This window comes from Ostrea edulis, chromosome 3, assembly GCF_947568905.1.
Source record: "Ostrea edulis chromosome 3, xbOstEdul1.1, whole genome shotgun sequence".
NCBI lineage: Eukaryota > Metazoa > Mollusca > Bivalvia > Ostreida > Ostreidae > Ostrea > Ostrea edulis.
Window position 1 is genome coordinate 66,267,870 of NC_079166.1, and position 20,493 is coordinate 66,288,362.

General features: G+C 35.7%; 3 protein-coding genes across 3 annotated transcripts in view; 1 reads left to right on the forward strand and 2 right to left on the reverse strand.

Annotated features, from left to right (window-relative positions):
• Positions 1-1,064: 1,064 nt before the first annotated feature.
• LOC125675507 (microsomal glutathione S-transferase 3-like) lies at positions 1,065-8,362 on the reverse strand. The gene is made up of 5 exons (XM_048913235.2): positions 5,835-8,362; positions 5,151-5,212; positions 4,465-4,522; positions 4,248-4,320; positions 1,065-1,269 (listed from the first exon to the last, which is right to left on the reverse strand). Exons 1-5 carry the CDS (start codon positions 5,961-5,963, stop codon positions 1,163-1,165), a joined length of 429 nt encoding a protein of 142 aa, XP_048769192.2. The 5' UTR covers positions 5,964-8,362; the 3' UTR covers positions 1,065-1,162.
• A 5,564-nt stretch (positions 8,363-13,926) lies between these two features.
• Positions 13,927-18,981, reverse strand: LOC125675506 (microsomal glutathione S-transferase 3-like). Its single transcript, XM_048913234.2, has 5 exons — positions 18,546-18,981; positions 18,114-18,175; positions 16,753-16,810; positions 16,374-16,446; positions 13,927-15,142 (listed from the first exon to the last, which is right to left on the reverse strand). Exons 1-5 carry the CDS (start codon positions 18,672-18,674, stop codon positions 15,036-15,038), a joined length of 429 nt encoding a protein of 142 aa, XP_048769191.1. The 5' UTR covers positions 18,675-18,981; the 3' UTR covers positions 13,927-15,035.
• The window catches only part of LOC125675503 (protein downstream neighbor of son homolog), a 13,121-nt gene continuing 11,477 nt past the window's right edge, over positions 18,850-20,493 (forward strand). Inside the window, exons 1-2 of the mRNA XM_048913231.2 lie at positions 18,850-19,212; positions 20,059-20,208. Coding sequence (XP_048769188.2) covers positions 18,919-19,212; positions 20,059-20,208 — 444 coding nt within the window. The 5' untranslated portion in view covers positions 18,850-18,918. The remainder of the gene's footprint in view (positions 19,213-20,058; positions 20,209-20,493) is intronic.

Sequence of the window (20,493 nt, forward strand, 5' to 3'; positions counted from 1 at the left end):
TCTATTCTTAGATAACTGTTACGTTTATCCCACCTTAGGTTGTTAATAATGACTCCTGCCTTGGGTCGTAGAATGTACAATGTGCTTATTATCGATATCTCTAAATTCAAGTGTTTCTATCTTTGGCAGAAATAGGATGTATCAGCTGCCCCATGAAAAATCCCATGGGAGAAATCTTTCTATAGGATTTTTTTTTCCCATGTGGGAGAAAATATCCCATGAATGTTTTCAAGTTGGGAGTGTTTCTCCCATTTGCTTCATTTGGGAAAAATTCTCCCACTTGGTGTTCTGTGTGGGATTTCTCCCATATGCTTGTTCTAGATGGGATTTCTTCTCCCATATTTATGTTGTTATTGAGTTTTTTGGAAATATTCTATCCTATGTATAATGCTTTAGTGCTAACATTTTATTAGACTTTTTTTATTTAAATAAGATGCACATTCAAAAAGCATTTGTAATATTTCACAATCATATATCTAAATGTGTTACTGCACAGGAGTTTGGTCCAGGCTTGTAAGATGAGGCTGGGGAGGGGTAACATTATTCTAGCTGGGACATGACTAGACCACAGGTATCTGGATTTTAATTGATAGGGAGGAAATTCTCTCTCTCTCTCTCTCTCTCTCTCTCTCTCTCTCTCTCTCTCTCTCTCTCTCTATATATATATATATTATATATATATATATATATACGTGTGTATATACATGTAGATAGATACAGATAAATAGATATTTAAATAGGTAGACTGAGGTCTATAAATTCTTTTGATTGAAATTCAGATATTGATGTTTGGTATTACAGGCAAAGTCCTCTGGTGTAAAACAAAATCAGTGACCTCGAACTGACCTTTGACACAAACACAAGTATCATGTGTTGTCTGGGTTTGTTTTTGAGTTGAGTTCAAATATGTATATGTATACATGCAAAATATCACATCCCAAGAGGAATCCCTATGGTTTACGTGTGTTCTAAACAGAAGAAAAATATTTCATGATGGGCACACACATAAATCAAGCTTTTATACAACGTGCCTCTCACGCTACCAACAATAACAAACATATGAATTTTGATTTCTCTTTCCATTTTATTGAATAAAAATTACAAACGAATGCGGCAATTACAGATTTCCCTTTTCTTCTTTCCTTGATTTAGCAAAATGAGTTCACCATTTCACGATTTGCAAGAGGTTGAGGGCAAACATGACGGAACACGCCAGCATTCCCAGAATTCCAAAGTAAGCAAACGATCCACGCAAACGCTTCTTTGGGTCTGTTTATGAAAGAAGAGAAAAATAATTATCTTAAACCTTTTGAAAAGCACAAAATATGTCACAAAAAGAGGCCCACAGGCGGTATCGGTCACCTGAGTACTAGTTAAAAGTATCACTAGTCCCAAGGGCTAAAAATCTAGAAAAATTCCTGTTCTGAATACCTAACCTAAATTCTAAAATTCAGCAACAGCATAAAAGAAGATGTGCTCTTAAAACTTGAATGCCCTCAAAAGTATATATACTGATACAAGAGGCCCAGGGGCCTTATAGGTCACCTGAGTATCATGTAACAACCTTCTAATATTTGAATTAGGTTTGTGTTTAAATATAAGAATTTTACTTTTGGATGGAAGAAACATTGAATAGCTATGTGGTCATGAAGTACATGTGTCATTTTTATGTTCAATTAATAATCCTTTTTAAAAAACCTAGGTCTGAGACATCATAAAGAAAAGGGTTATTTACTCCTTAGATAAAACCAATATAAGAAGATTTTCAAAGAATTTCTACATTTTCACTTTATGACCAATAGAGCCCCACCCTAACACAAGAACCCCTGCCCCAGGGGCCATGAATTTCACAATTTTGGTAGAGGGCTCAACGTTCATTATAATTATGCCTACAGTTTGGCTTCTTGATGTCCAGGAGTAAAGAAGAAGATTTTTTAAAATTACACTCATTTTGATGGTTTTAGCCCCACCCCTCAGGCCCCAGGGGGGCAGGGACCACGAATTTCACAATTTTTGTTCCCCTCCACCCACACATGCTATATGCCAAAATTGGTTGAAATTGGTTCAGGGGTTTCAGAGAAGAAGCTGAAAATGTTCAAATGTTAACGCATGACGCACGACGACGGACAAAAACAGAAGATTTTCAAAGAAATATTGCATTTTCACTATATAATCAATTAGCCCCGCCTTTGCACCAGAACCCCTGACCCAGGGGCCATAAATTTCAGTTTTGAAAGAAGCATCCTTGATCATCATTATCATACTATTAGTTTGTCTACTTAATACCCAGCAGCAGAGGAGAAGATTTTCAAAGAAATAAAATGCATTTTCACTATATGATCAATAGGGCCCCACCCTAATACCAGAACCCCTGACCCAGGGGGCATGAATTTCACAATTTTGAAAGAGGCATCCTTGCTCATCATGACCATGCTATTGGTTTGTCTACTTAATACCCAAGGACAGAGAAGAAGATTTTCAAAGAAATAGTGCATTTTCACTATATGACTTATAGAGCCCCACCCTAGCACCAGAACCCCTGATTCAGGGGCCATGAATTTCACAATTTTTAAAGAAGCATCCTTGCTCATCATTACCATGCTATTAGTTTGTCTACTTAATACCCAGAGACAGAGAAGAAGATTTTCAAAGAATTTCTACATTTTCACTATATGACCAATAGAGCCCCACCCTAACACACCAGAACCCCTGATGCAGGGGCCATGAATTTCACAATTTTTAAAGAGGCATCTCATTACCATGCTATTAGTTTGTCTACTTAATACCCAGAGACAGAGAAAAAGATTTTCAAAGAATTTCTACATTTTCACTATATGACCAATAGAGCCCCACCCTAACACAAGAACCCCTGCCCCAGGGGCCATGAATTTCACAATTTTGGTAGAGGGCTCAACGTTCATTATAATTATGCCCACAGTTTGGCTTCTTGGTGTCCAGGAGTAAAGAAGAAGATTTTTTAAAATTACACTCATTTTGATGGTTTTTGCCCCACCCCTCAGACCCCAGGGGGGCAGGGACCACGACTTTCACAATTTTTGTTCCCCTCCACCCACAGATGCTATATGCCAAAATTGGTTGAAATTGGTTCAGGGGTTTCAGAGAAGAAGCTGAAAATGTTCAAATGTTAACGCACGACGAACGACGACGGACAAAAACAGATAGCAATAGGTCACCTGAATGATTCAGGTGACCTAAAAAAGCTTTACATAATTTGATATATGTATTATCATTAAACCATATCACTAATTTGAACCCATCCTAAAGCCAAAACCCTGGGGTTGATGTACCAGTAAACTTAAAGAAGTCCTTCAAATTATGATAAAGACAATAATCACTATAATAATTTTGACTCCAACTTGAAACCAAACCCTTATCCCTAGAGATCATGAAATTTACAATTTTGGTAAAGGACTACCTACTCCTTCTAAATATCCATTTAGTTTCAATTTAATATCAATAGCATTAAAGCAAATATAATTTGCACATATACACTATAAATACCAAGTTTGACCACTATAAAGAAGAAGTTAAAAACGTTCTATTGCTTACACATTTATTAACCGACCATTTTGGTCCCACACTGATGCCAAAAACCCCCTATCCCTGGGATCATCAAATTTGCAATTTTGGTAAAGGACTACCTGTTCTTTCTAAATATCAACAACACTAAGGAAGATGGTATTTAAGTGTTTTACACATTTAAACATTATATAGGAAGTTTAGCTCCGCCCTGGGATCAGAACCCCTACCCCGGGGATCATGAAATTTACAACTGTGGTACAGGCTTCCTGCTCTACATCATGCATCTAGTTTTTCTTATAGATGTGTGGTTGTAGAGAAAAAGAGTTTTGAAATTTGATCAATTTTTGGCAGTTTTAGCACCGTCCCTAAGGCCCCAGAGGAGGAGACCTGAAAGATGCTTCATACCAAATTTGAAAAGAATTGGAATGGTAGTTATCAAAAAGAAGCTAAAAATGTTCAATTGTTAACGCACGACGGACAACACGCGACGCCGGACGCTGACCAATTGCACTAGGTCGTCTGAGTAGACCCAGGTGACCTAAAACAACCTAGGAAACAACTGAAATTCTGTACGATCAAAGTAGAAATTTGACAGTTCTTAAAAGATGGACGTTTTCATTTGGTAAATGATTATTGTTACGAGGCCTTTACGATTGTTGATATTTTGTTTCGTGAAGCCAGTGTGTGGTAAAAAGATAGCTTACCTCCAGATTGGTATCCGATAGCATAAACAAGTCTACCCAAAACGAATATCAACCCAGAGACTGCAGAAATTTTCTGTAAAAGATCAAAATACTGTAGAAGAAGCCCTCAATGTAGTAAATTAGTTGTTACAGGCCCTAGCAGTGCTTCATTGTACCATAGAACTGAAGCAAACTAATGAACATAGAAATATTTGGATATGGCAATTTATTCACTTACCGGAGCATAGAGTCCACTTATCACTTGCAGAATAAGATATATGGGATAGACTTCTAACCTGAAAAATGTTTCAAATTAAAGCATATCATGATAGCTTTCCCCAAAATGAAATGTTGAAGAAGAAAGGTATTTACACGTATAAGGATAATTATGATCGGTGTACATGTACGTTTGAGGGGGAATAACACATACACTAAAAAAACCTGTTATGGATGGAAAGTGGAAAATATCTACAATAAGATTTTGAAATACAGAATTCTTAAATGTGCCTAGATCAGGAGAGAGAAAACATGTAGTTTTGGTGGAAACTAGTAAACCGAGAAAAGTAGAAAGTAAGATGAAAACATTTAAAACCCCGCTAGAATCTAACCCCTGATCTGTAGATCGACAATCTCCTATACCTTTTTCTTATTTCAAATCTGTTTTGCCCCACGTTAACCCACCAAACTATCCATCTAGGTCATACGTTTTAAAAGGACAAGGAAAATATCGCTGTCCAGATCTATCAATTTTGCATCTGTGAATTGAAAGGACGTTAGCCATTTTGCCAATGTGTTGCTCCTCTTTAAAATGTTTGGTTTGTCAAACCCCTTGGGTCAAAAACTGAGATGATCGAACTAAGATTTTATATCAATCTCGGATTTCACTGTGTCGTTTATGGCCCCGGGGTGGGGGTTCTTACTCACGTATTTTGATGGGCTCTCTGATAACAGTTAAAACGATCATCCTCGCCATACATTTTAGGGTACTGTAAAAGAAAGTATGATATGCACACATGTAAATTCAAATTGTATGACATGTATTTACAAAATCACATGTATATTGTATGACATGTATATACAAAATCACATGTGTATTGGTCATTAGAATATACAATTTATATTTCCATGCTCTTGCCGAGGAAACAGTGAAATTGGGTTGTCATTTTCAAAACATTGTAAAACTATTACATGTATCAAAAATGAAAATTCGAAATACTATACAATATTGCAGTATAGCAAAGTCAAACTGCCGTGACAAAATTAGTTTTTAATCTATCTGAATGTTACTTTAATATTTCTTTTAATATTATCTAATGGAATTTTTCATTTCGCATTCGAGGATATACTGCACTACATATGTATATGCACGGTTATAATACATTTTCCAAATGGGGACCCATTCCAGAATATTACTTCCACATAGGGTTGAACTGAAAAGTGATTTTTATCCCCAGACATTGGTAGAGTTCCAACACTCCCACTCCTCTAGATCCGCACTTTACAACAAGCATACATACTGCTTTTAACATTCCTAGCCTGAGAAATATCAGTTATTCCCATAACAAATTGATGTATACCTCGGCTAAGTATGTAGTATATTCTGTTTACCTGTACATTGAACTTTGTTCGTGCTTTTACAACTTGGAACCCTATCCACCAGCTCATGAAAATGGACGAGATAATCACTAGAATAACATATCCAAAGTCGCTACTCAGGATAATAGCGCCGGCGTCCATTCTCCAGCAAACGATTTATTTTCGCAGAATGGTTTGAGTTATTTTTTAAAATTTTTAAAAATACGGATATTACCAGATCACGCTTGTTTATGTAGAACACGGAACAATGATGGTTCCATTTGACCGATTTTTTACCTTCATTCATTCATGAAATTCCACGTGTGCATTATGAAATTTACGTTCTGAATTTCGAAGACTTGCGTATTTAGGACATTAAAAAAAACAACCACGAGATGATATATTCACTTCCACATATTTGTTGAATGATTTTAAGAGTTCGGTAACTATTATACATGTGGCTGGAATCAGGTTGTTCATTTGCTACAGTATTACCCTAAGCAGTTCGCACCTGGACTCAGCATGTTCTTTTACACAGGTATGTTAATAGGTATCTCCGTCCTCTTACAATCAGAGGGATACAATGTTCAGATGACAGTGTTTTGCAATGGAGATTAAATAGAAAACGATTTAATGTTTTCATATTACATTGTGAAGAGGCCCGTGAACCCTAGAGGCCACCTGAATATCGTATCACACACATATGGAGCGCCAAATTAACATAAACTCAAATAATTGAAGATATCTTCAATTATTTAAAGATATCATCAATGCATTTGATGGGAACAACAATTTGATTAAAGATCTCTTCAATTCTGAATTATTGCGCATTAATTGAATTGATGATAGCATTAATTCTTCAGCTGAATTGATGATCTCTTTAATTGAATTAATGATCCCTTCAAATGAATTAATGATATCAACAATTGAATTTATGCGCGATACAATTCAATTGAAGAGAGCAATAATTGATTAAATGCGCGCATTAAGTCAATTGATGAGAGCAATAATTGAATTGATGCGCGCATTAATTCATTTGATGAGAGCAATAATGGATTAAATGCGCGCATTAATTCAATTATTGCTCTCTTCAATTGAATTAATGATATCTTTAATTTATTTAAAGAGAGCACTAATTCTTTTAGAGAGAGCAACTATATAATTAAAGATATCTTCAATTCAACATATCCACAATTGAATTAATGATCTCTTTAATTGAATTGTTGCTCTCTTTAAAAGAATTGATGCGCGCATTAATTCCTTATACAAAAGCATTGTAAATAATTAAAGATATCTTCAATTGAATTAAAGAGATCATCAAATTATTTATACCGAGCTCTAAATTAATTATTGCGAGCAATATTTCTACGAAATTGATGCTCTCATCAATTGAATTGAAGAGAGCAATAATTGAATTAATGCGCGCATAAAATCTATTATTGCTCTCATTAATTCAATTCATGAGAGCATCAATTGAATAGAAGAGAGCAATAATTGAATTAATGCGCGCATTAAATGAATTATTGCTCTCATTGATTCAATTGATGCGCGCATTAATTCAATTGATGAGAGCAATAATTGAATTGAAGCGCGCATTAATTCATTTGATGAGAGCAATTATTGAGTTAATGCGCGCATTAATTCAATTAAAGAGAGCAACAATTGAATTGATGATATCTTCAAATAATTGAAGATATCTTCAATTATTTGAGTTTATGTTAATTTGGCGCTCCATACACACAAGAACCTTGCATGTACATGTATACATATAGAAAGTGTTGCATGTTGATGGTTTGAGCACAAAATTGAGTCTAAAGGTTTTTGTAGGAAATGTATTTAAAATTCTTTAGATGATATGGGGTATTTGTGCAGATTTGTATGAGTGATGGTACCCTGGACAACAGTGATCATAGATCTCCTGGAGATAATCATCATTTCCAAAAACAAGAAAATAATTGCAGTTCATAAACATAGCATATGTAGCAGTTCAGTTGCAGGTTTTTGTTTTATTCATAACAGGTTTTTGCTTCATTTGTAGTAGGTTGTTGTTTTATTTGTAACAGGTTTTTGTTTTATTTGTAGCAGGTCTTTGTTTTATTTGTAACAGGTCTTTGTTTTATTTGTAGCAGGTTTTTGTTTTATTTGTTCAGTAGCAGGCTTTTGTTTTATTTGTAGCAGATCTTTGTTTTATTTGTAGCAGATCTTTGTTTTATTTGTAGCAGGTTTTTGTTTTATTTGTAGCAGATCTTTGTTTTATTTGTAGCAGGTTTTTGTTTTATTTGTAGCAGATCTTTGTTTTATTTGTAGCAGGTTTTTGTTTTATTTGTAGCAGGTTTTTGTTTTATTTGTAGCAGGTCTTTGTTTTATTTGTAACAGGTTTTTGTTTTATTTGTAGCAGGTTTTTGTTTTATTTGTAGCAGGTTTTTGTTTTATTTGTAGCAGATTTTTGTTTTATTTGTAGCAGGTTTTTGTTTTATTTGTAACAGATCTTTGTTTTATTTGTAGCAGGTTTTTGTTTTACTTGTAGCAGATCTTTATTTTATTTGTTCAGTAGCAGATCTTTATTTTATTTGATCAATAGCAGATCTTTGTTTTATATTTTTTGTATTAGGTCTTTGTTTTATTTGTAGCAAGTATTTGCTTTACTTGTCAAGGAGTTGGTTTTTTTTTTTAATTTTTTTTTTTTTTTTACATTCTTGCACATAAAACGGTAAACAGGTTAAAGTATCTGCCGAGATACCATTATAAACCTCACCAGGGTTACACAGATAGTCCATTGTCAAGAAACAATTAACTCTGGCATGTTCACACGGGTAAACGCGTTATCGGATTTTCAGTTTATATCGAACATTCGGTTGAAAGTGGTTTGTGACTGGTAAGTTTGTTTGCTCAAAATCATTGTGATTGGCGTTATTTTAGGACATGACAACTGGTTTGCGTTGAACCGTGAATATCAAAACTCAAGACAAATGCGCTGATGTACTCTATAGTGTTGATGCAGAAGAATATGAAGTTTACAAGTGTGGAATTTACCATTTTGTCACAACTTTTATTGTATGTAAATGCAGCCCGACATTTTCTGCAATTTATCAACCATTACTTACTGTCAACAATATAACATATAGTCAGTGTCTGTTGAAACAAGTTTTGTCAATCTACAAGCAATACTTTTCATTTCAATTCGTTATCGGAAATCCGGTTAATTGTTTTGAATGTTATCGGAAACTCCGGTTTTAGTATCGGTAATTAGGTTGATATTAATGTAGAGGATAGTAGGAATCACACGAATCACTCTGCATTGACCATTTAATGAGTTGTATATAAAATAAGGTGGAAAAGACTTCTCTTCTAATAAGAAGTGCAATTTATTTGCCTTGTTTGCTTTTATAAACAAGTTGTATTATCTCTTCATCGGGCTTTGCTTCTTTTCTATGTATTTTACATTAAAGTTAGATTAAAAATGACTATCAGATACAAAAATACGTGGAGTTCTGCATCTTTTTATCTTATAACAGAATTATAATACTCTGCTTATGAGGACAAACATAATCAGGCGTAAATTGCAATGTTATTCTGTGGTCGTTGTAACGGTCTGGTTCGTCGGTGCAGCCTGTCGTTGGGTCGGGTGTGTTTGGCACACTGATTTTGACTGCGAATAACTCCGTTTACCTGATCAGGATATACGGCTCACAGCGGGTGTGGCCGGTCAACAGGGGATGCTCATTCCTCCTATAGGCACCTAATCCCACCTCTGGTGTGTCCAGGGGTCCATGTTTGCACAACTATCTATTTTGTATTGCTTCTAGGAGTTATGAGATTGATCACTGTCCGTTATCTTCACCTTGCATTCAATTAAGTGTGAATATTTGAATTAATGTACGTACAAGTATATGTGGTGTGAAATTCATAGAATGCAATGAAAATGAGAAAAGTGTCCAAAGAAACAAATATCAAACAATCGGGCAAGAACCAGCCCTATAGCATAATATCAAATGGCCAGTGAATAAATGTGCTAAGTGCATGGCAACCCCCCCCCCTTTTTTTTTTGGCATAACTATCGGACTAAATTGCCTTGGCACCAAATTACATGTTATGCATGGTCGGAAAACATACCCTAATCTGGTAAAAAATAAATGACTGTAACATCAAGTTAGGGTTTGATCACGATAGAGAGAGAGGTGTATATTTATCCCAGTCCACCCATCTCGATTGAGTTTAATATTAGTGCGTTTTGGTGCATGTGTCAGCCTCTATACATTCTATGTACATGTAAAAATTAATATTGTTACATCTAATTTACATGTGGATTGCTCTTTGGTAGGTAGTACATCAAGGTTTAGTTCTTAGTAGGTTACTCTAACGTATACAGTGTACATGTATTTTCGCTTGGGTGTCTTTCCCGTGGGAGATCCGGGTTAGAATAGATCCTCCGTACCCCTTGCTTGTTGTGAGAGGCGACTAAATGGAGCGGTCCTTCGGATGAGACTGCAAAAACCGAGGTCCCGAGTCACAGCAGGTGTGGTACGATAAAGATCCCTCCCTGCTCAAAGGCCGTAAGCGCCGAGCATAGGCCTAAATTTTGCAGCCCTTCACTGGTAATGGTGACGTCTGCATATGAGTGAAAAATTCTCGAGTGGGACATTAAATAATATACAATCAATCGCTTGGGTGTCACGGTAAGTTTACGAATTTATGTCATTTTCTCCCTGTATAGCCTTGATATTTCACGTGTTAAATAATGTCCGATAACAACCGAATAGCCGATAACGCGTTTACCCGCGTGTTTCAAACCTGCATACAAGCTACATCAAAGGAAGCACATGAGAAAATAGTCCGAATTAAATTAAATCTACGTGAGCATGCCTCCATTTTCCTTCATCATAGTGTAGTTTATAAATCTACATGAGCATGCCTCCATTTTCCTTCATCATACTGTAGTTTTGCTTTAATTAATACATAATTCACTATAGCTTGCGAAGGAAACCGAGAGGATCAAAATATCTAATTTCAAGTGCGCTGCAATTTCCTCCAACTATTAAATTTAAAAATAAGTTTGTCATTGTACTTGCAAATTAAGTAGAACAGAAAGTAAATATCACCCTGTTTATCAGTTGTTTTTTGTTGTGTTTTTTTTTGGTATCATTGTGTCCTTAAGGGTGTTTGCTCCGAAGTACAGTGTATGACTTTTTAAAGTATACTTTTATTATCTATATATACTAGTAATTATGTCAATTGACAAAATCAGAGAAAAAAGTTGGAGTTTATGTCCTTATCAATGAGCCAGTTGACATTTAATACCACCTTTTTCACTCAACATTTAACTTTTAGATGTTTCAAATTTCAAATATGCTTGTTATAGTTTATCATCAGCACGATTAAATCTCCAGAATAAATGTGCATGTACAATAAAATAGTCTGATGTAACACAGTTAATGAAAAAAAAATCATATCTTTTTTGTATCAGTTGTGAAATGTTTGCACTTAAAATATTAGAAATTTTTGTCCACAAAAAGTTTCTGGTATCAACCCTAAAACTTTACATTTCATCTGGGATGAAGAAGAATTCACAAAAAGAAACAAGAGGCCCATGGGCCACATCGCTCACCTGAGTCACCTTGGTCCACATCAGAAGACTTTCTATATATATTTGCATGTAAAACCTTAGTCCTTATTATGGCCCCAACCTACCCCTGGAGGCCATAGTTTTTGCAAACTTGAATCTACACCATGTCAGAAAGCTTTCATGTAAATGTGAACTTCTTTGGCCCAATGGTTCACGAGAAGAAGATATTTGAAGATTTTTCCTATATATTTGTATGTAAAACTTTGATCCCCCCTTGTGGCCCCATCCTACCCCCAGGGGCCATGATTTGAACAAACTTGAATCTGCACTATATCACAAAGCTTTCATGTAAATATCAGCTTTTCTGGCTCAGTGGTTCTTGAGAAGAAGATTTCTAAAAAAAAAAAAAAATCCTATATATTTGTATGTAAAACTTTAATCCCCTATTGTGGCCCCATCCTACAACAGGGGGCCAGGATTTGAACAAACTTAACTCTGCTCTATGTTAGGAAGCTGTTCATGTGAATATCAGCTTTTCTGGCTCAGTGGTTCTTGAGAAGAAGATTCTTAAAGAATGTCCCTATATATTTGTATGTAAAACTTTGATCCCCCCTTGTAGCCCCATCCAACCCCCAGGGGCCATGATTTGAACAAACTTGAATCTGCACTATGTCAGAAAGCTTTCATGTAAATATCAGCGTTTCTGGCTTAGTGGTTCTTGAGAAGAAGACTTTTAAAGATTTTTCCTATATATTTGTATGTAAAACTTTGATCCCCTATTGTGGCCCCATCCGACCCCCGGGGGCCAGGATTTTAATAATTTAGAATCTGTACTATATCAGAAAGCTTTCATATAAAACTCTGCTTTTCTGGCACAGTGGTTCTTGAGAAGAAGATTTTTAAAGATTTTTCCTATATATTTGTATGTAAAACTTTTATCCCCTATTGTGGCCCCATCCGACCCCCGGGGGCCAGGATTTTAACAATTTAGAATCTGTACTATATCAGAAAGCTTTCATATAAAACTCTGCTTTTCTGGCACAGTGGTTCTTGAGAAGAAGATTTTTAAAGATTTTTCCTATATATTTGTATGTAAAACTTTTATCCCCTATTGTGGCCCCATCCGACCCCCGGGGGCCAGGATTTTAACAATTTAGAATCTGTACTATATCAGGAAGCTTTCATATAAATCTCAGCTTTTCTGGCACAGTGGTTCTTGAGAAGAAGATTTTTAAAGATTTTTCCTATATATTTGTATGTAAAACTTTGATCCCCTATTGTGGCCCCATCCGACCCCCGGGGGCCAGGATTTTAACAATTTAGTATATGCACTATATCAGGGAAGCTTTCATATAAATTTCATCTTTTCTGGCTCAGTGGTTCTTGAGAAGAAGCTTTTAATGACCCTACCCTATTTTTACCTTTTCTTGATTATCTCCCCTTGGAAGGTGGTCTGGCCCTTTATTTTAACAATTTAGAATTCCCTTTACCTAAGGATGCTTTGTGCCAACTTTGGTTGAAATTGGCCCAGTGGTTTTTGAGAAGAAGTTAAAAATGTTAAAAGTTTACAGACGGACAGACGGATGGACAGACGGACGGACGCCGGAATACGGGTGATCAGAAAAGCTCACTTGAGCTTTTAGTTCAGGTGAGCTAAAAAACTGTACTGCAATTTCCATAACTTAAAAAAAAAAATACATTCATTGCAAAATATAGTCCCTTCCAAATACATGTATTGCATGTTAAGCAATAAACCTGGAAGTTTTTGGATTTGAAATCATACAGCAAGAAGCGGAGAATTTATTTGTGATATTAAAAACAAAATTCTGATCAACACAGTGTAACGGAAATTTATTTGACTTGCACAAGCTGTAGTGCAAACCTCACTGGGCTCATGAGCATACATCTTTACTGGGTGTTCTCTTGGATCCGTCATACATTGCTCAACATTTTCACATTCAAAATTAATAATATCTATCTTACATGTATCATTACACTTTGACCAAAGCCCTATGTAGTATATAGGAAACAGAAAATTTTTGGCTGGACAGGGAAAATTGAACCCAGGACCCCTGCATTACTAGTCGGGTGTTCTAACCACTGAGTTATCCAGGCTGAAATCCATGGTACATGTATGTATAGCCATAATTACTAAATTCTTCCATCCTTAAATTTTCTTTGCCCTTGAAGACACACACAACCCAGGTTCTTTTTGCCCCTGGCAGGACAATCTGCAGTGCAGGGGTGTTCAATGGCACCAACTGTAGTATACATGTATAGGAGAGATGAGAAAATCTTTGGCTGGACCGGGAATCGAGCCCGGGACCCCTGCATAACTAGTTTTAGGTACCCCAACTACTGAGCTACTCAGGCCGATATCCACGGTACGTATAGCCATAATTACTACACCTATATGTACTTTTCTACAAAATTTCACTTACATCTGAGAACAACTTGTTTGTTTGTTAGACCAAAAAGCATACCAGTGCCTTGTGGAAAAACTAACAAATCAATAAGCCTACCTCATCTAAAGGTAGTATTATGTCATAATCAATAAATAACTTTATATGATTATCATTAATTTATTAAGGAAATATATAAATGTATACCCAGTGCTACAATTATAGAATCTACATGTTTATTATATAAATATGCAGTTTACATGTACACGCAGAGCTGACAACATTATAAAATGGAAAATAGTAAGGTGGGGGTCAGGGGGCCGCCTAGACCCCCGGCCGCTGGAGTTTTTTTTATGAATAAACATGTAACCTGAGCAATTTCAGGCACATTTCAATTCCAAATTTAATGAATTTAGACATACTAATTGTTATACATTTTACAACTGCAAAAGATCAAATACATCTTTTATTGATTTTACTTTCTAAAACTTGTGTAAAAAATATTGCTACTTTAGTATATTGCATAATTTTACAGTTACTGTGTCAGTTATTCTGGCAAGTTTTTATATATATATAATTTTAGTTACTGAATCACTTATTCTGGCAAGGTTTCTTTATGTCATTTTCGCCGCCGTGAGAAATGTTGAAGTTTGTCAAACAGATTGTACACTTATACAAACTCCCCCTTTCTGACTTTGAAACGAATAGATGTTTACAGTGTACTTGCATATTGTTCTTTAAATTTCTAGCTCCATTAGGTTTTCTCCTTTGGGGGAGTATTGTTGTTATTTCCATCAACACATGCTTTACATTTAGTAGCAGCTGCCATATTGTTTATTTTAAAGCATTAAAATATCTCGACTCTATATAGATATAGACTATGCAAACAAACATAGCAACGACTATAGCTTGCTTATTATAAAAGTAAAAACCAATGACGGACAGCTCTAAAAATTTCGAAATGTCAAATAAACGAAAATCAGAAGATGTACAGTGAAATCGTAAGGCGTATTTTCGACCCTAAAATCGTAAGCCTTACGCCAAAATCGTGAGGGTTGGCAGCTCTGTACACATACAATCAGTATTGCAAAATACACATGTATATTCATTCATTCAGAGATTGATCATTTCATCTTATAACGTTTTTATGGCTATATGGAATCTCATGCTTGTATATTTCACACTAAACACGTACATATCATCCAATCATAAATGAGATAATGATTGCGTATTATTTAAAATGTTTGTTAACATATCTGAAGACTTGGCTCACAAGTTGGTAATCTTCAGCAGGTTCAGACCAAATAGGACGGAACACACTAGCATGATCAGTAGTCCGATGTAGGCAAAGGATCCTTGGATTCTCTTAGAAGGATCTGAAATTAAACACCACAGTATGAGAGTGAAGATAAGATAATGTATAGTATGAGAGTGAAGATAGGACTATGTACAGTATGAGAGTGAAGATAGGACTATGTACAGTATGAGAGTGAAGATAGGACTATGTACAGTATGAGAGTGAAGATAGGACTATGTACAGTATGAGAGTGAAGATAGTATTATGTACAGTATGAGAGTGAAGATAGGACTATGTACAGTATGAGAGTGAAGATAGGACTATGTACAGTATGAGAGTGAAGATAGGACTATGTACAGTATGAGAGTGAAGATAGGACTATGTACAGTATGAGAGTGAAGATAGGGCTATGTACAGTATGAGAGTGAAGATAGGACTATGTACAGTATGAGAGTGAAGATAGGACTATGTACAATATGAGAGTGAAGATAGGGCTATGTACAATATGAGAGTGAAGATAGGACTATGTACAGCATGAGAGTGAAGATAGTATTATGTACAGTATGAGCGTGAAGATAGGACTATGTATAGTATGAGAGTGAAGATAGGACTATGTACAATATGAGAGTGAAGATAGGACATGTATAGTATGAGAGTGAAGATAGGACTATGTACAGTATGAGAGTGAAGATAGGACTATGTACAGTATGAGAGTGAAGATAGGACTATGTACAGTATGAGAGTGAAGATAGGACTATGTACAGTATGAGAGTGAAGATAGGACTATGTACAGTATGAGAACGAAGATAGGACTATGTACAATATGAGAGTGAAGATAGGACTATGTACAGTATGAGAGTGAAAATAGTATTATGTACAGTATGAGAATGAAGATGGACTATGTATAGTATGAGAGTGAAGATAGGACTATGTACAGTATGAGAGTGAAGATAGGACTATGTACAGTATGAGAGTGAAGATAGGGCTATGTACAGTATGAGAGAAAAGAAATGAATTTTTTTGGGTTGAAAATACATGAGGGTATGAACTGCGATGCTTCACGCTGGCATACTTTTCATTAAGCGCTCCCTGAGGTATGCCAATGTGAAGCATTGCAGTTCATACCCTCATGTGTTTTCATTTTTTGTAATGCAAAGTTATTTATATTTTAAACTGAGCAACATGTTGATGAACATTCAATCAATAGATAGGAATCGTACCTCCTGTGTAGTAACCTCGAGCGTAAAATATTTATATTTTAAACTGAGCAACATGTTGATGAACATTCAATCAATAGATAGGAATCGTACCTCCTGTGTAGTAACCTCGAGCGTAAAATATTTTACCGACACACCAGATCACACCAGACACAGCCGCAATTTTCTGAAAATCAAAGGAAAAATGTATCTCTATTGAACTCTATCCATGCAAAAATATAAAGCTTTGAAATTAATCTCCCGTTCATTTCACCAAAGATTAGTCTCCAGTATTATATATAGTTCAAAAGTTACGACCCAAGTTAAATAACAGACTAACCGAGACAGATGGGCAGTCAAGAGACAGAGAGATAAAAAAAAAAAAGTATACGGCACATTGCCCCCATCATAATTCTCTGGTATAAAAGAGTAAATGTTATGTTTACTTTTACTAATATTTAACCACAATAGGTATACATTCAGAGCAACTTACTGGAGCAAAGAGTCCACTTAGAACTTGCATGAGCAAGTAAGATGGGTAATTTTCAAGTCTGTAAAAGAAAAAGAAAAAAGACCCTCAGTATACATACACAGAAAACAGGAGTAATGAAAAGGCATCTTAAATATATTTCTAACTGATGTTTTTTCAAAGTCCTGAATATTATTATTAACCAGGTCTGATGAAGGGTGTACGGGAATTTATACCGGGTGGAATTCCATACCAGGGGCGTAGCTTCAAATAGGTTCGAGTAGGCACGTACCTACCCATTATTTTCATTTTCAAAATACATTTTAGCAAAAATAATATGTTCATATATATTTATAGTTTTTAAAATCGGATATAAAAGTATTATTCCATCAGGCTTTTCTTTTTTTTTATGTATTCTACATGTCATATTGATATGAAAAATGGTTATAATTTTTTTTTTAAACTTCAGCATGCTGATCACAATGACTCACTCAACTTTACAGTTTAAAAATCTTTGAAAAGCTGTACAATACCTAATGTCTATTGCAATTTTTTGGATGCTCAGAGTAGTGCAAATGAGCCCTAATATTTCAAAAATTTCTCGGGGTGACCTTTGACTACCCCCCAGCAGGAAGGGACAACCCCCTCCCTCATCCACCCACCACCCATGGGCGCTTTGCGTCTCGGTCAAACCTTCATCTGTCGAGCCTACACATTGAAGTAGTACTAGCTACGCCCCTGCATACCCTGAGGCTGCGGCTGTGTGGAACACAGCCCACAGTAAATCCCCATAAAATTTTGATTGGACCTCGACAATGAATTATTTCCTCTGTAACCAAACAATATTAAAGGTCACAATTATTTAGTGATTTAAATAAGGAAATTGATATCAAATATTTTTATTACGTGTGTCAAGGGTTAAATAATGTTGTAATAAAGATGTTACAAGCCAGGGTAAATAGCCCAACATCACAATACATTGAATCGTAACTAATATTTTCTAAGGAACAGACGTCATATTTTCTTTTTGAGTGCAAAGAGACAATGCATTGTGATGTCACATTATTTACCTCACTGTCCTGGCTTCATCAGGGCGTATGAAAATTTACATCTGGCTTGTTAGCCAATCAAAATTTATCTTACAAGCTACAGAGTAAATAATGATGCTTAAGTCTCGCTTTCCCCAGACTCTTGCTCTAGAGACTTTGCACGAGCGAAGTCATCTGAGGAAAGTGAGATTAATAATGATACAGGCATTTTACATTTCTAAGATTTATACACAATCTAATTAAAATCAGATCTTCTCTATGTAATGGTTAGAGAAGATCTGATTTTAATTAGATTGGATTTATACACTAATTACCAAACAGAGGAAAACGACGTACGTGTTTTGGTGAGCTCTTTGGACACAGTTAAATCTGTCATCATTGCTATACATTGCTGGATACTGAAAAAGGACAAATATTTATAACATTTAGAGAATGAATCATAGAATTCAGAGTACACAGTACCTGTAGCTGGGGACAAGATCAAAGGTTCTATGTCTGAAGAAAAAAACCCACCAAAATTTCATCAAGACACTCACTCCCACCCCCTTGAAACTGAATGTAGGCCTATATATGATAAATGTTGATCCAATCATAATTAAAGTAGATCTCAGGACTCTACTAGTAGTATTCTACCTCTTCTACTCTGACAGTTATATAGATCTAGAGCTATAGGCTTTTTGACCACTGCTACTTTTTTCTATTATAAATCCAATTATGAAGTTAGTGAGACGTCTCGGGTACGTGTATATGAAGTGTATATATACTTACAGGGACTTCATACTTCTTTCTTGCGGCTCCAACTTTGAACCCCATCCACATCAACACGAAAACGGAAAATATCATTACTAGAACGACATAACCGAAATCTCCACTCAGAACGAAATTAGACGCATCCATGTTTCTAACGTCTTCAACCGCTTGTGATCCAGAAACTTCTATAACTGACACGTCGCAATCTATGTAATGAAATTTATGATAGTCACCATGGGTTAAAAATCTAGGACAAACGGCGGGACCAGAGCGTATACCGTTACCGGAACGGCCTGGGTTTTAGTTTTCAATATATGACTTCCTGTTGGAATTGGGCGCGAATATTTCATTGTTCGATCAATGACAGTTCTAACTCAAGGAAATTGTGGCTATGTCTGAAAGTTCGCCAAAATGGAAAAGACCTTCAGATGTAATGAAGATTCACAGAAAGAGAAAAAAATGTTCACTGAGTCGTTCTTTCTCAGAGGAAAAGACCTCTCCTAGCGCTTTAAATGACAGTACGAATGTTTTCCTGAACTGCAACGCGACGAGGAAGAATCCCTTTTCAAGTGATGGGAATCTGGATGCAACATACAAACGTAAAAGGCTGGAAAGTGAAGAAAAACTTCAGAGTTTTAATGAAAATACGCAGGCATTTTTTGCTATCTTAGAAAAGGCAAACAAGGTCAGTTTTTGATCGCAGTATGTTTTATATTAAAGGAATTTAATGTGCCCATCAATTCATGATTTAAACTAAGAGAGCAACAGTTCAAGAGATGATTCAGTTGTGGATATTATGAAATGATTGCTGTCTCTGAAGAATTATTGTGTGCATCAATTGAATTAATATTAAGTCAATTGAAGTTCTATGCCAGACTAATGGCAATAATTATATGATGGCATCATATTGCTCACATTGAACTATTGTACATGCATTAATTGAATTATATCTTATGTTTTTGGTATCTTTAATTTTGTAAAGAGCAACAATTCAATTATGTGTACAGTAAGTAGGGCTATACGGAATGTGGATATCAGCCTGGGTAGCTCAGTGGTTAGAGCACCTCACTAGTAATACAGGGGTCCCGGGTTCAATTCCTGGTCCAGCCACATATTTTCTCCACTCTTCTATACTACATTTCGGGCTGTTGATCACCCCTGCACTGCAGGTTGTTCTGCCAGGGGCGAAAAGAATCTGGGTTGTGTGTCTTCGAGGATGAAAACAAATTAAGGAGGGAGGAATGTAGTCAGGGTTGGCAAAAAAGTGGTCAATATGAGTCTTTTATGAGTATTGGTGGGGTTGGTGGTCAATACAATGATTTGTGTGTATGGTAATTAGGCAAGTTATATAATCTGATATAAGCAAATGACAGGGAGAAGGTTGGTTAGTTACTGAATTTGGTGGTGATAATATTGTTGCATGATTTGAGTACAAATGAAAACCTTTTGGCAAATGCATATATTTTCATTTAAACAAATATAGTGAAACATTTCATTCATCATTTTCATTATGTTTCATACTTACATGTAGACGGATGGGGATGTACCCAGTATTAAAATCGAAAAGTCCACAAAGAATGGTCCTGTAACAAGAGACCTCCTGGTGGATGACGATGATGAGAAATCCCAATTTGATTTCATAGAAAAGTTTTTCAAAGCAGCACAATCACAGAAACTTAAGGTTTGTATTATTTATTAAGGTTTGTATTATTTATTAAGGTTTTTATTATATACCCATCAATGTATCGTTCTTTGATACTGTGGATTTCACAGCGTGTGATCCGGTTTTCCGGATCACCACACTGTGGTTTTCTGATTCCGTATCAGTATCCTCTGAAACTGATGCCGTCACAATGACGTCACAATGCAACAACGCAACGTTATTTGTGGAAAATGTTGACCGCGTCACAAACGAACCTGCGTATACAAAACATAATTTCATGGTATGTCTGTGTTTTTGATCATT